Genomic DNA, 14,317 nt, shown 5'->3' with positions numbered 1-14,317 from the left:
CCTGGGTAATACACATTCACATGCCAATCATATCATCTCATGGTGGAGGGAAGATGGTAGACCAGCAAGAAGAACCATTCAATACTGACAGTTACTTGTGATCAGTAAATGATTCTTGTTAATAAAGCTAGATCAGAGGTACTCTTTATAACAGTTGCCTCCCTCTGTTATTCTCTTCTTCATTTTGCCCGCAACCGTCAAAGAGTTTCCTTTATTGTCAGAACTACAGAACTGAATACCAGCTAGAGTTGCTCACAGTTCTATGAATAACACTAATCTTAGTCGAATAGGAAGAGAAAAATGCTTCTACTTCTATTAAATAACCTTGTGATTGCTATTTGAATGAGTCAAGTGGCTGTTGTCACCCCATATTAGATTTTTCTTCAGTGCCACATGCTTTCCATGTTGCTTTTTTTGTAAGTTACTGTACATGCAAAACTCTGTTAAGGGTGTCCAGCTGCATGCCGGCAACAATGCTCCCACCTACTGCAGCTTGTCAGTCACAGTATTCTTTTATTTGAGCTATAATACAAAAAATAATTCCACATCATGAGATCCAATGTGTATATATAACTTCTGTTAGTGATACAAATGCCATAAAATGTGTGGGGTATAATGTGCTGCCATTAGTAAGCATATTTGCTTTGCACTCACTGTCTTGCAACATTCGAGTTTAATATTCAATTCTACAGACGCACTAATGGCTCTGTTCTGTCCACAGTATCCACAATTCAAAATTCCTTAAATGTAGCAAGTGCTTTCCTCATACCATTGCTGACGTAGCATTTCATAGGCCAGTATTTTTTAATTTATTTTCAATTAATGAAGTACAGTAATACTTTAAATACAATCTAAAAACTGCATATCTTTACTTTCCTCTAACAAAACTTACAGTACAGAAATTCTATTCTGGGTAAAATAATCCAAGTTACCTGCAACAGTGTTTGTGTACATGCAAAATTATGGACTTTCTTGGAGGCTGTGTGCTTCAAAACATTCAAATATAGCCTATTAGACTGATGATTCTAATCTCTGCCGTGTAAGGTCGCAAGTACATTGAGCTTAATTCGAAGAACAAAGTTGACAAGAACAGATAGCTGACACACAAGGCTTTTGTGCAACACAGTGAGCATATTTTAATGACTAAAACGTGTCCACACACATTAGAATAATATGGTATGTTACAGGTACTATTATTGTAAAACAAGAAAGGGTACAGTACTTACCGCCAAATAAGACAGAGTTAAATCTGTCCGGAGCACCCACAATCTGTTGAAAATAACGTATTTTACTGAGTAGCCAAGGATACAACCCATCAGGCTTGTCATTTTGTCGATAATGATCAAGTAGTGATGGTAACAGTGGGAGTATCATTGTAAAAGCTAATAAATCAAGAAGCAGAGACACAAAAATAATGTAAACGGATGGGTGGGATTTTAAACTGGTGGCAGCCAATGAAGTACTTTTAACTTCTTCAGAGTCTACAGATTTTTCATGTTTTGTCCTTTCCCTCATCTCCATCGTGAGGCAGGTGTGAAAGCAGTTTTCTGCGCCTCTTTAACGAAACCTGGAACAATTTCAATGTTGATTAGCCCTGTTTTGTGATTAACATGTTGAACTATAGTTAGTTATGCCGATCTCCTTGTTACGTGCACCATATTTGTGAGAGTAGGCTCTACATTTGCAGTAATTTATAACTGACTAATGAAATTAAACTATACTAATACATGACTGCACTAACAGTAGACTTACAGGCCCCCACTCTAATAACAAAAGTGTATCTAATAGCACACTAGTACAACGCTTACAGAGTTTGAACATGAACAGATACGTGAAAGTATTCACCATATACTGAAGCATTTTAAGGTCCACTGAAATACACTGGCTTTCTGGGGTCGTTAGGTAATTTTTCCGAGGAGTGTAAGACGCAAACAAAAAAATATATAAATTTATATATTCGATCGGTCACCACCGTCTTTACATGAATAAAACAACAACTGTAATAATGCTGGATCTGTCTGAATGTTCAAGTCAGGTGGAATACGAAACTTAACACGTCTATGTGTGTGGATAGCTGCAATAGCAATAAATCACTCCAGTGCAATACTTACAAACGTGAATGTTTAAGAGGAAGCGCTGTGGGTTCCACAAACCTACTGCCGAAAATTAAAACCGGTTTCTGCACCTATGACTCACTAAAACATGATTTCTCCGGATTCACCACTTGTTGAAAAAGATATCTATAACGCCGATGGTGCACGAATACACTTCAGGCACTTCGCTCACTGTCACGTTAAAACATTTTTGAACTACTACACAAACCATCACCAAACTGTCTTGACACGATGAGACACGTACTGAGCACGAATATAGGACACCCCCACTCTCCATCTGACAATCATTTTCTCCGCTATCACCTGCATTCACTTTTCCACTTTCCACACCACGCCCACCACCTACCTTCCCCCTGCACTTTCTTAAAATGCCGCTAACCATAGATATACATACTCTATACCCGTATCCACAGATCACATTAATTCCAGAGATGTAACAATCCAAGAAAACAAATCATGCTCCGCAGACCATACTCGGCAGTCGGCACCAATGATCTCAATTCTTGGTACTCAGCTACATATCCGTAAAGGGAAAGGCCGGAAGCGTATACAACATGCACCCGGTGGCTTTGGGAAAAACTGTTTTTCGAGCAAAACCAGGTTACCGAAGGAACATAACAAACATCAGTTCTCTAGGGAGAAACATAATTAGAATGGACCTATATTCCGCACAAGTTGCAAATGGTTTAATAGAATCGTCGCTGTTTCGTAGTAAACAGGTACTAGTGTACATTACAGATCACAGGTTAAACCAGCGCGGTGTAATCCTTAATGTCGATCTGAATATTACGGACGAAGAACTATTTCAAACCATAGAATCACCAACAGAAGGATGACTAAGCGTGTTTTAAACGGGTATTCTTTGTCATCTTTCTCGTACAAAACGTGTTTTGAGTGTTTGGTATCGAACTCACTGCACGGCTCCTATCTAACGCATCCGGATAAATGTTCAATAAGAGTCGTAACCTATGAATCTGTTTCATCATCTACTCTAATGCATCTGTCACTGAGTGTGGATCTACACATAGGAAAGCCTATTTACAGCATTCCTATTAGTGTCAGTTCCAAACAGAGTGGTGGCTAATAGTCATTATTTTTCCGCTAGTATTACGTTTACCACCTTCACTTTCTTGTGACAATAGGTATTAGTGACAGTGACTAGTGTGCTCCACCTTCGTTGTCCTGATAACATAGTTTTCCTCTAGTGCACATAAATTTAAGCAACCAAAGAGATGTTCAGATATAGTAAGTTTGAAGGGAGTCTTGAAAAATATACAATAAGTTAAAACCAATCTAAAAACGGATGACATCAGAATTGATCAGTTGAAATAATTTTGTTATGTCAGAAGTATAATCACAGCTGATACTAAATGCTTAGTGGAAGTGAAGGACTGCTTGGCAAAACAGACATTTACAACTGAGAAAAGCCTTTTAAACAGCAAATATATGAAGACAAATGCCAGCAAATCCCTTGTAAAATCATCTGTGGGAAGTACACTGTTCTATCAAAGTGGAAGATAGACTCTGGGTAGACTGAAAAGGAATCTACTTGAAGTTGCTGAAATGTGGATATGACAGAAAATGAGAAGAACAAGCTGGAAAGACAGAAAAACAAACGTGGTAGACAGTGAAGAGAGAACATTAATAAAAGGACTTGAAAGGGAAGAAAACACAATACGGTACTTGTACCTTTATCATTAAAATTCAAGAAGGAAAGTGTTGAGAAAGGAAGGAAGAGGACAGCCTAGGAGGCAGTAAATGGAACACATTGTGAAGAGCATAGACTGAGACACTGAGTTGACTCTTGAGATAAACAGGCAATGACAGAAGAGAGTGCTTGCATCAACAAAGAAACCGGGAAAGGCATGCGTATTCAAATACAGAGAGATGTAAACAGGTAGAATATGGCTCTGCATTTGGCAACACTTATATAAGATAAGTATCTGGCACAGTTATTAGATCAGTTACTGCTGCTACAATGACAGGTTATCAAGATTTAAGTGAGTTTGAACGTGACGTTATAGTTGGCACACGAGTGATGGGACACAATATCTCCAAGGTAGTGATGAAGTGAGGATTTTCCCATGTGACCACTTCACGAGTGTACTGTGAATATCAGGAATCTAGTAAAACATCAAATCTCCAACATTGCTGTGACCTGAAAAAGATCCTGCAAGAATGGGACCAACGACAACTGAAGAGAATTGTTCATCATGATAGATGTGCAACCCTTCTGCAAATTGCTGCATATTTCAATGATGGGCCATCAAGTGTCAGTGTGTGAAACATTCAACGAAACATTATCAATGTGGACTTTTGGAGCCAAAGGCCCACTTGTGTACTCTTGATGACTGCATGATACAAAGCTTTACACGCTGCTTGGGCCCGTCAACATCAACATTGGCCTATTGATGACTGGAAACATGTTACCTGATCAGACGAATCTCGTTTTAAATTGTATCGAGCAGATGGGTGTGTAAGTGTATGGAGACAACCCCATGAATCCATGGACCCTGCGTGTCAAGAGGGGACTGTTCAAGCTGGTGGAGGCTCTAAAATGGTGCTTCTCGTACTCTCACTGATTTATGGACGGCCCTGCAGAATTCATGGTGTCTGTTCTCTCCAGAACTACTTCAGACATTAGTTGAGTAAATGCCACGTCATGCTATGGCACTTCTGCGTGCTTGCGGGGACCCTACATGACATTAGGCAGGTGGGAAATACGGAAGCGTCCGATCCCGCCCCTCTGCTTTGACCCATGATGTCACAAATATGGCGGAAACGACCATAAACCACGATTCCAATATGGCGCAATAAAGTCGGTACGTACACATTATGAGGATACATCGAAAAACAAACACACACACTTTCCACAAAAAGCCTAATGACACTACCGGGACAAGCGCGGGAAATGGGGTGTTTTTGGGTGGGGGCAATCTAAATATAAACAAATTTAGACACCCACCCCCATACAAAACCACACAAAGCTACGAAAAAGACCGACATCACAAAACTTCCCAAATACCACTAAACACAATATCATCTGGAATCGGACACTTCCCTTCACCTATATAGCTCAACAGCAGCTCCCGATCCCATAAATTAGGATCAAACACTTCCCTTGGCCTATATAGCTCAAAAACATCTCCCAATACCAATATTAACATACACAGCCACACATTGGTATCGAACACTTCCCTTGACCTGCGCACTGTTAATTTTATCGGTCATATCCATTCCTGAACAAAAACAACAAACGATTAATTTTACTAAAATTACCACACAATGTACAGTGAACAACACTAAATTAACTTTCACACAAAATTGTTAACTCACTGAAACGAATTCTACTACAAACACAGCTGACACTCAAACAATTCTGGATAATGAGCAAGAGCAAACTGAGCCCATTGCACCACACAAACGAAAACCCTGAAAATACCACCAGAGAGCACAACAAACCACAACATGACGACATCTACAAACACGCCACACTCACAAACCAAACTCCGCGCCGTCATGACATCACACACACAACACCCTTACGTCATGGGTCAAAGCAGACGCGTGGGGTCGGACGCTTCTGTCGACCCAGCAGGTGTACCACTTTCTTTGCCTCTTCACTGTATATGTGGTCACACTAGGCAAAAGTCAATGCAATGCCAGTTTGCTTAGTGACATAAGGTTATAAAATACCATCCATGACAAAAAGTCAGAATATAGTGTCAGAAGTAAGAAACCCAAATTTGTAAAATTTGTTAAAGGCTAAAGAAAATGTGTAACACATATTCTTGTTGAAGATTGTGTTGTAAATTTTTCATCATGCTGAGAATAGAAAAAAAAAAAAAAAAATAAAAAAAAATAAAGAGAGAGAGAGAGAGAGAAAGTGTCATACAAACGTTTCAGATCACCAGCATTCATTTTCTTGAGAAAATATATACATTCGAAGACATCAAACAATATTTAAGAGCAACAGAAAGATCCTTTTTATCTGATCCATTGTGTTTTGTTTTCTTTCTAAATACCAAATAACGTTAAAACTGATTGTATTTTTCTACTTCCCCACTTCTAAAAAGAGGAAAGTTAATGAAAATTATCTCATCTATCTAAGATCTTACTTGTGCACAGGTAGTCTTTTCATTGTTTGGGTATAGTAAAAGCTAAATACTAATTTTCTTTCAGATATTTGGTCTAATCTGAGGATGAACACTTATTATAAGATCATCCAAGTACATGTTCTTGATTATTAAAGGAGTGTACTTTATAATTGGTTATGTCCACCTACTGCAGCTACTTTCCCAAGGAGCATTCCCACAGCATTGCTCCCTTCCAATGTCAAAACATCAAAACTTATTTCCTGAGAATGTTTGATACTGGCATCCCATTCATAGCTGTACCATTCTGTTCTGTTGATGGCTTGCATGACTGCCACCATTTCAATTACATTGTGGAATGTTTTATCATTGTTATAGACAGACAGACAGACAGGGAGTGATGGAGTGACTAGGCTTTCAGAAAATCTGTGGGCTTAATCATTGCACATGGTACAGAAGCAGTCGGAGGCTGTGTGCCAATTACCTGGTATTAAATTCAAGGATGATTCAAGACTAGTACCACATGTTATGGATGCAAACAATTCAATGGCAGGTGCTACATTCTTCTCTGTTTTTTATTGCATGCACACATGCTCTCAAATTTTGGTGGCACCATGCTATGTAGATAAGATGGAAATTCATTGATAATGCCTGGCAACCTTTGGCCTGCTTCTCCCAGCTACTCACAGATGCACAGAGGACTTGGTGTGCTATTGACAGGAAGCTGTACACAGTATTCTGTCACTTCAGCGATTCGCTCAAAGGAAGAGTCTCTGTGATTTATGTGGGCCACATGCTGATCATGACTATTCAAGATAGGATCACCTAATGACTTAACCCAGCTTGATTAGACATGTGAATTTATATGTCAGTTCACAATGGACATACACCAGTTAAGTGATGTCTGTCAAGATGTTTTGGAAGTGAGAAGACTGTACAATGGGACAACACTGCACACGAACAAGCACTCAACCCAGAGATATGAGCCCTGCAGGAGTGGGGTCAATCAGGTTTTAATCTGAAGCAAGTGAAGACACCATCAGGTAATTCAACCTTGTGGTGTGATGGCACACTTAACATGACACTAGTTTTCATACACTGGCTTCTGAGTGCAACGTTTTTGAAGCCTTCTATGGCCTGGTGCACCCAGCAGTATGGGATACTGTAAAGCTGCTGACTAAAAATATGGTGTGGCCTGGAATCAATAAAGACTGCTGTAAGTGGGTGGGCACAGCAGTGCAATGACTGCCAGAGTGTCTGGACTGACAGGATCCATTGTAACGCCTACAGCATGGTTTGGAGACATCCATGTGGATCTGGTAAGCCAATATTTTACACCAATAGCTGCTGTCTTGTGGTTACCATTGCAGATTGTTTCATGAGATGGTCCAAGGCTTCCCCATTCACAGACATCACCAAAGAAACTGTGTTGTGAACATTACTGATTGGCTAGACGGCAAGATTCAGCATGCTCAAATGATGACTACTGACAGAGGCCAACAATTTGATGCTACATTATTCCAAGAGTTGCTTTGCCTGTGCAGCTGCAACCACAATCAGACAATGAGTTACTACCTGCCCAGGAGTGGGATGATGGAAAGATTCCCCCAGACCCTGAAGGTAGTGCTGATATGTAAAGAAGTTACATGGACATGGTTTTGTCAGCTTTCAAGGAAGATGTGGCAAATACTCCAGCACAATTGGTTTGTGGTGTAGCATTACAGAGTTAGGCAGATAGCCTCATGAAACTATGGGCCTCCTTCAACCAAATGCTACCAAGCCCCATGGAGACAAACCTATCTTCATCCACAGGGATCTAGTCAGCTCATCATATATGTGGCTTTGGCATGACTTTGTTTGCTTCCCACCTTCCCACCACTATTGCTTTCCTAGACAGCACAATTTGAAGTGGTACAATGGGGGCCACAAACATTTAAGATTCACTGGAATGGATTGAGAGGAGATGATGTCTATCAAATAACTTAAACCAGCTCATCTGGACATTGAGAGAGAGGACACAGCAGCTACCACCACCAAACCTCAGACATGAGTTGTTCTGGCAATCTGCACACTGCCAAAAGTTGACACAACTATATGTAGCTGAAACGAACATGAAGCTCCACTGACAAAGATGTGAACTAAATGCATGATCAAACACCAGTATCCAGACATTCCTGTAGCTCCAGGTTTTCTTGTTCTTCAAAATTAGAAGGTGCCTGGTGTAGCAGCTAGCGATCAGCAACTAACAAGTGACTGAAAAGTGAAATTTGGTACACCTTTTATATATTTACCTTGTATTATTTTTAAGGTGTTTTTCATACTTAGTGGTAAAATCATATTGTACATGTTCTTGATTATTAAAGGAGTGTACTTTATAATTGGTTATGTCCACCTACTGCAGCTACTTTCCCAAGGAGCATTCCCACAGCATTGCTCCCTTCCAATGTCAACATCAAAACTTATTTCATGAGAATGTTTGATACTGGCATCCCATTCATAGCTGTACCATTCTGTTCTGTTGATGGCTTGCATGACTGCCACCATTTCAATTACATTGTGCAATGTTTTATCATTGTGTTTGGATTTCATGACATCTAGAGTGAATCATCCATTAGAGTTATTTAATACCATCAGTGATACATAAAGTTGTTGTTGTTGTGGTCTTCAGTTCTGAGATTGGTTTGATGCAGCTCAATCTGACCAAAAGTCTTGTTCCTCCTGCCACCGAACTTCACTAATTCCCACTATATCTATCTTTAACCTATCTATTTCCCTTTTTAAATTTTCTAACCTACCTGCCCGATTAAGGGACCTGACATTCCACGTTCTGCTCCGTAGAACGCCAGTTTTCTTTCTCCTGATAACGACATCCTCTTTAGTAGTCCCCGCCCGGAGACCTGAATGGGGGACTATTTTACCTCCGGAATATTTTACCCAAGAGGATGCCATCACCATTTAACCCTACAGTAAAGCTGCATGCCCTCGGGAAAAATTACGGCTGTAGTTTCCCCCTTGCTTTCAGCCCTTCATAGTACCAGCACAGCAAGGCCGTTTCGGTTAGTGTTACAAGCTAGATCAGTCAATCATCCAGACTGTTGCCCCTGCAACTACTGAAAAGGCTGCTGCCCCTCTTCAGGAACCACATGTTTGTCTGGCCTCTCAACAGATACTCCTTCATTGTGGTTGCACCTACGGTATGGCCATCTGTACCGCTGAGGCACGCAAGCCTCCCCATCAACGGCAAGGCCCATGGTTCATGGGGGGGATATAAAGTTAGAACATCAGAATTAAGGAACTAGGAATGATAAAGTTTGTTAATGGGCAAAGAACACTTTGTAATGGATATTCTTGATAAGGTTTGCTTGGTAAACTGCTGAGGATAAAAAAATATGTTGTCCACACATTTCAAAATACAACATTTATTTAATAGTGGAAATACAGATGTACAAAATGTTTCAATTAGTATCAGAATTAAGGAACTAGAAGACAACAATTAGGGCCTTTCTGTTGTATCCACTGTGTTTTTCCCTTACAGAGTGCCAAATAACAGAGGGAAACATTCCACGTAGGAAAAATATATCTAGGAATCCTCAGAACCTTAGGCCCCCTACAAAACCTTTCACCTGACTCCATCAACCTCCTGACCCCACCGACACCCCGCACCCCTACCTTCTACCTTCTTCCTAAAATTCACAAACCCAATCATCCCGGCCTCCCCATTGTAGCTGGTTACCAAGCCCCCACAGAACGTATCTCTGCCTACGTAGATCAACACCTTCAACCCATTACATGCAGTCTCCCATCCTTCATCAAAGACACCAACCACCTTCTTGAACGCCTGAAATCCTTACCCAATCTGTTACCCCCGGAAACCATCCTTGTAACCATTGATGCCACTTCCTTATACACAAATATTCCGCACGTCCAGGGCCTCGCTGCGATGGAGCAATTCCTTTCACGCCGATCACCTGCCACCCTACCTAAAACCTCTTTCCTCATTACCTTAGCAAGCTTCATCCTGACCCACAACTTCTTCACTTTTGAAGGCCAGACATATCAACAATTAAAGGGAACAGCCATGGGTACCAGGATGGCCCTCTCGTACACCAACCTATTCATGGGTCGCTTAGAGGAAGCCTTCTTGGTTACCCAGGCCTGCCAACCCAAAGTTTGGTACAGATTTATTGATGACATCTTCATGATCTAGACTCACAGTGAAGAAGAACTCCAGAATTTCCTCTCCAACCTCAACTCCTTTGGTTCCATCAGATTCACCTGGTCCTGCTCCAAATCCCATGCCACTTTCCTTAGCGTTGACCTCCATCTGTCCAATGGCCAGCTTCACACGTCTGTCCACATCAAACCCACCAACAAGCAACAGTACCTCCATTATGACAGCTGCCACCCATTCCACATCAAACGGTCCCTTCCCTACAGCCTAGGTCTTTGTGGCAAACGAATCTGCTCCAGTACGGAATCCCTGAACCATTACACCAACAATCTGAAAACAGCTTTCTCATCCCGCAACTACCCTCCCGACCTGGCAAAGAAGCAAATAACCAGAGCCACTTCCTCATCCCCTCAAACCCAGAACCTCCCACAGAAGAACCACAAAAGTGCCCCAGTTGTGACAGGATACTTTCCAGGACTGGATCAGACATTGAATGTGGCTCTCCAGCAGGGATACGACTTCCTCAAATCCTGCCCTGAAATGAGATCCATCCTTCATGAAATCCTCCCCACTCCACTAAGAGTGTCTTTCCGCCATCCACCTAACCTTCGTAACCTCTTAGTTCATCCCTATGAAATCCCCAAACCACCTTCCCTACCCTCTGGCTCCTACCCTTGTAACCGCCCCCGGTGTAAAACCTGTTCCATGCACCCTCCCACCACCGCCTACTCCAGTCCTGTAACCCGGAAGGTGTACACTATCAAAGGCAGAGCCACGTGTGAAGGCACCCACGTGATTTACCAACTGACCTGCCTACACTGTGAAGCTTTCTATGTGGGAATGACCAGCAACAAACTGTCCATTCGCATGAATGGACACAGGCAGACAGTGTTTGTTGGTAATGAGGACCACCCTGTGGCTAAACATGCCTTGGTGCACCGCCAGCACATCTTGGCCCAGTGTTACACCGTCCGGGTTATCTGGATACTTCCCACTAACACCAACCCGTCAGAACTCCAGAGATGGGAACTTGCCCTTCAGTATATCCTCTCTTCTCGTTATCCGCCAGGCCTCAACCTCCGCTAATTTCAAGTTGCCGCCGCTCATACCTCACCTGTCTTTCAACAACATCTCTGCCGAAACTCTTTGCCTTTACAAGTGTCTGTGTATGTGCGGTTGGATATGGGTGTGTGTGCGAGTGTATACCTGTCCTTTTTTCCCCCTAAGGTAAGTCTTTCCGCTCCCGGGATTGGAATGACTCCTTACCCTCTCCCTTAAAACCCACATCCTTTCGTCTTTCCCTCTCCTTCCCTCTTTCCTGATGAGGCAACAGTTTGTTGCGAAAGCTTGAATTTTGTGTGTATGTATGTGTCTGTTTGTGTTTCTATCAACCTGCCAGCACTTTCATATGGTAAGTCACATCATCTTTGTTTCAAATATATATATATATATATATATATATATATATATATATATATATATATATATATATATATATAAATAATAGAGGGAAACATTCCACGTGGGAAAAATATATCTAAAAACACAGATGATGTGACTTACCGAACAAAAGTGCTGGCAGGTCGATAGACACACAAACATACACATGAAATTCAAGCTTTTGCAACAAACTGTTGCCTCATCAGGAAAGAGGGAAGGAGAGGGAAAGACAAAAGGATGCGGGTTTTAAGGGAGAGGGTAAGGAGTCATTCCAATCCCGGGAGCGGAAAGACTTACCATAGGGGGAAAGAAGAGGTATACACTCGCACACACACACATATCCATCCGCACATACACAGACGCAGACACAAGCAGACATTTGTTACTTCCGCCTCGACTGACGTCTCTGCCCAAACTCTTTGCCTTTACAAATGTCTGCTTGTGTCTGTGTATGTGCGGATGGATATGTGTGTGTGTGTGTGTGTGTGTGTGTGTGTGTGTGTGTGTGCACGAGTGTATATCTCTTCTTTCCCCCTAAGGTAAGTCTTTCCGCTCCCGGGATTGGAATGACTCCTTACCCTCTCCCTTAAAACCCACATCCTTTCATCTTTCCTTCTCCTTCCCTCTTTCCTGATGAAGCAACCGTGGGTTGTGAAAGCTTGAAATTTGTGTGTGTGTTTGTGTTTGTTATTGTCTCTATCAATGTGCCAACACTTTCATTTAGTAAGTTACAGAATCTTTGTTTTTTTTATATATATATATATATATATATATATATATATATATATATATATATATATATATATATATATATATATATATATATATATATATATATATATATATATAAAAAACAAAGATGATGTGACTTACCATACGAAAGCGCTGGCAGGTCGATAGAAATACAAACAAACACATACATACACACAAAATTCTAGCTTTCGCAACCAATGGTTGCTTTGTTAGGAAAAAAAAAAAAAAAAAAAAAAAAAAAAAAAAAAAAAAAAAAATATATATATATATATATATATATATATATATGGTTATAATAAAGGGAAACATTCCACGTAGGAAAAATATATCTAAAAACAAAGATGATGTGACTTACCAAATGAAAGTGCTGGCAGGTCGACAGACACACAAACAAACACAAACATACACACAAAATTCAAGCTTTCGCAACAAACTGTTGTCTCATCAGGAAAGAGGGAAGGAGAGGGAAAGACGAAAGGATGTGGGTTTTAAGGGAGAGGGTAAGGAGTCATTCCAATCCCGGGAGCGGAAAGACTTACCTTAGGGGGGAAAAAAGGAAAAAAGGACGGGTATACACTCGCACACACACACACATTTCCATCCACACATATACAGACACAAGCAGACGTATTTAAAGACCAATACGTCTGCTTGTGTCTGTATATGTGTGTGTGTGCGAGTGTATACCCGTCCTTTTTTCCTTTTTTCCCCCCTAAGGTAAGTCTTTCCACTCCCGGGATTGGAATGACTCCTTGCCCTCTCCCTTAAAACCCACATCCTTTCGTCTTTCCCTCTCCTTCCCTCTTTCCTGATGAGGCAACAGTTTGTTGCGAAAGCTTGAATTTTGTGTGTATGTTTGTGTTTGTTTGTGTGTCTGTCGACCTGCCAGCACTTTCATTTGGTAAGTCACATCATCTTTGGAGGGAAACATTCCACATGGGAAAAATTATATATAAAAACGAAGATGAGGTGACTTACCGAACGAAAGCGCTGGCAGGTCGATAGACACACAAACATACACACAAAATTCAAGCTTTCGCAACAAACTGTCCTGATGAGGCAACAGTTTGTTGCGAAAGCTTGAATTTTGTGTGTATGTTTGTGTTTGTTTGTGTGTCTATCGACCTGCCAGCGCTTTCATTCGGTAAGTCACCTCATCTTTGTTTTTTTTATATATATATATATATTCTTGGAATTTCTTCCTCTGACAAAGCCAACTTTTCACTGTTAAAAAAAGATTATCAAGAAGTGACTCATCAAGTCAAATTCTTGATTATGCATAGTACAAGAGACAGGTACTCTGAAACGTCAATTGTTCGTACGATGTCATATAAATGGGCTCTTCTTGGGGGAACACTTATGGCAAAAGTATCCAAGTTGTTATGGAAACAAAGCAAACAAATAAAGACTAGGAAGAAGATATAAAAAGCACTACTATATCATAACTAATTGCAGGGGGAATAGGCTAATTTTGATGTTAGTAAAGGACACCACCATAATCTCAGTAATGTCAACATCAAAATATTCTTTCCAAAAAATCTTTACACTGAAATTTCATTCTGTCCCAAATCTTTCTGTTCCACTGACAGCCTGTGTGAATGCTGTGATTTTTAAATGCCCTGTGAAATGTTTTGACATTCTGTTCAATCCCATTTGATTCTGTAAAGTGTGACTCAATCTTTAAAATTGCTTAGAGTGATTTTGGTGATGGATTATTTCACAGTAAGTGCTCAAAAATGTCACTG

At 40.8% G+C, this 14,317-nt stretch overlaps 1 protein-coding gene across 4 annotated transcripts in view; it reads right to left on the bottom strand.

The window, feature by feature from the left end:
* The window catches only part of LOC124795204 (major facilitator superfamily domain-containing protein 10), a 152,004-nt gene that overhangs the window by 104,990 nt on the left and 32,697 nt on the right, over positions 1–14,317 (bottom strand). For 2 of the 4 annotated variants that reach the window (XM_047259112.1, XM_047259113.1), the window contains one exon: positions 1,227–1,567. In XM_047259112.1, the coding sequence (XP_047115068.1) occupies positions 1,227–1,521 (295 nt within the window). In that variant the 5' untranslated portion in view covers positions 1,522–1,567. Of the gene's footprint in view, positions 1–1,226; positions 1,568–2,111; positions 2,466–14,317 lie in introns of those variants that run through there. The other 2 variants (XM_047259111.1, XM_047259114.1) reach the window with 2 other exon arrangements.

This window comes from Schistocerca piceifrons, chromosome 4 (genome assembly GCF_021461385.2).
Source record: "Schistocerca piceifrons isolate TAMUIC-IGC-003096 chromosome 4, iqSchPice1.1, whole genome shotgun sequence".
Classification (NCBI taxonomy): Eukaryota; Metazoa; Arthropoda; class Insecta; order Orthoptera; family Acrididae; genus Schistocerca; species Schistocerca piceifrons.
This window is presented reverse-complemented; position numbering and strand designations above follow the sequence as displayed.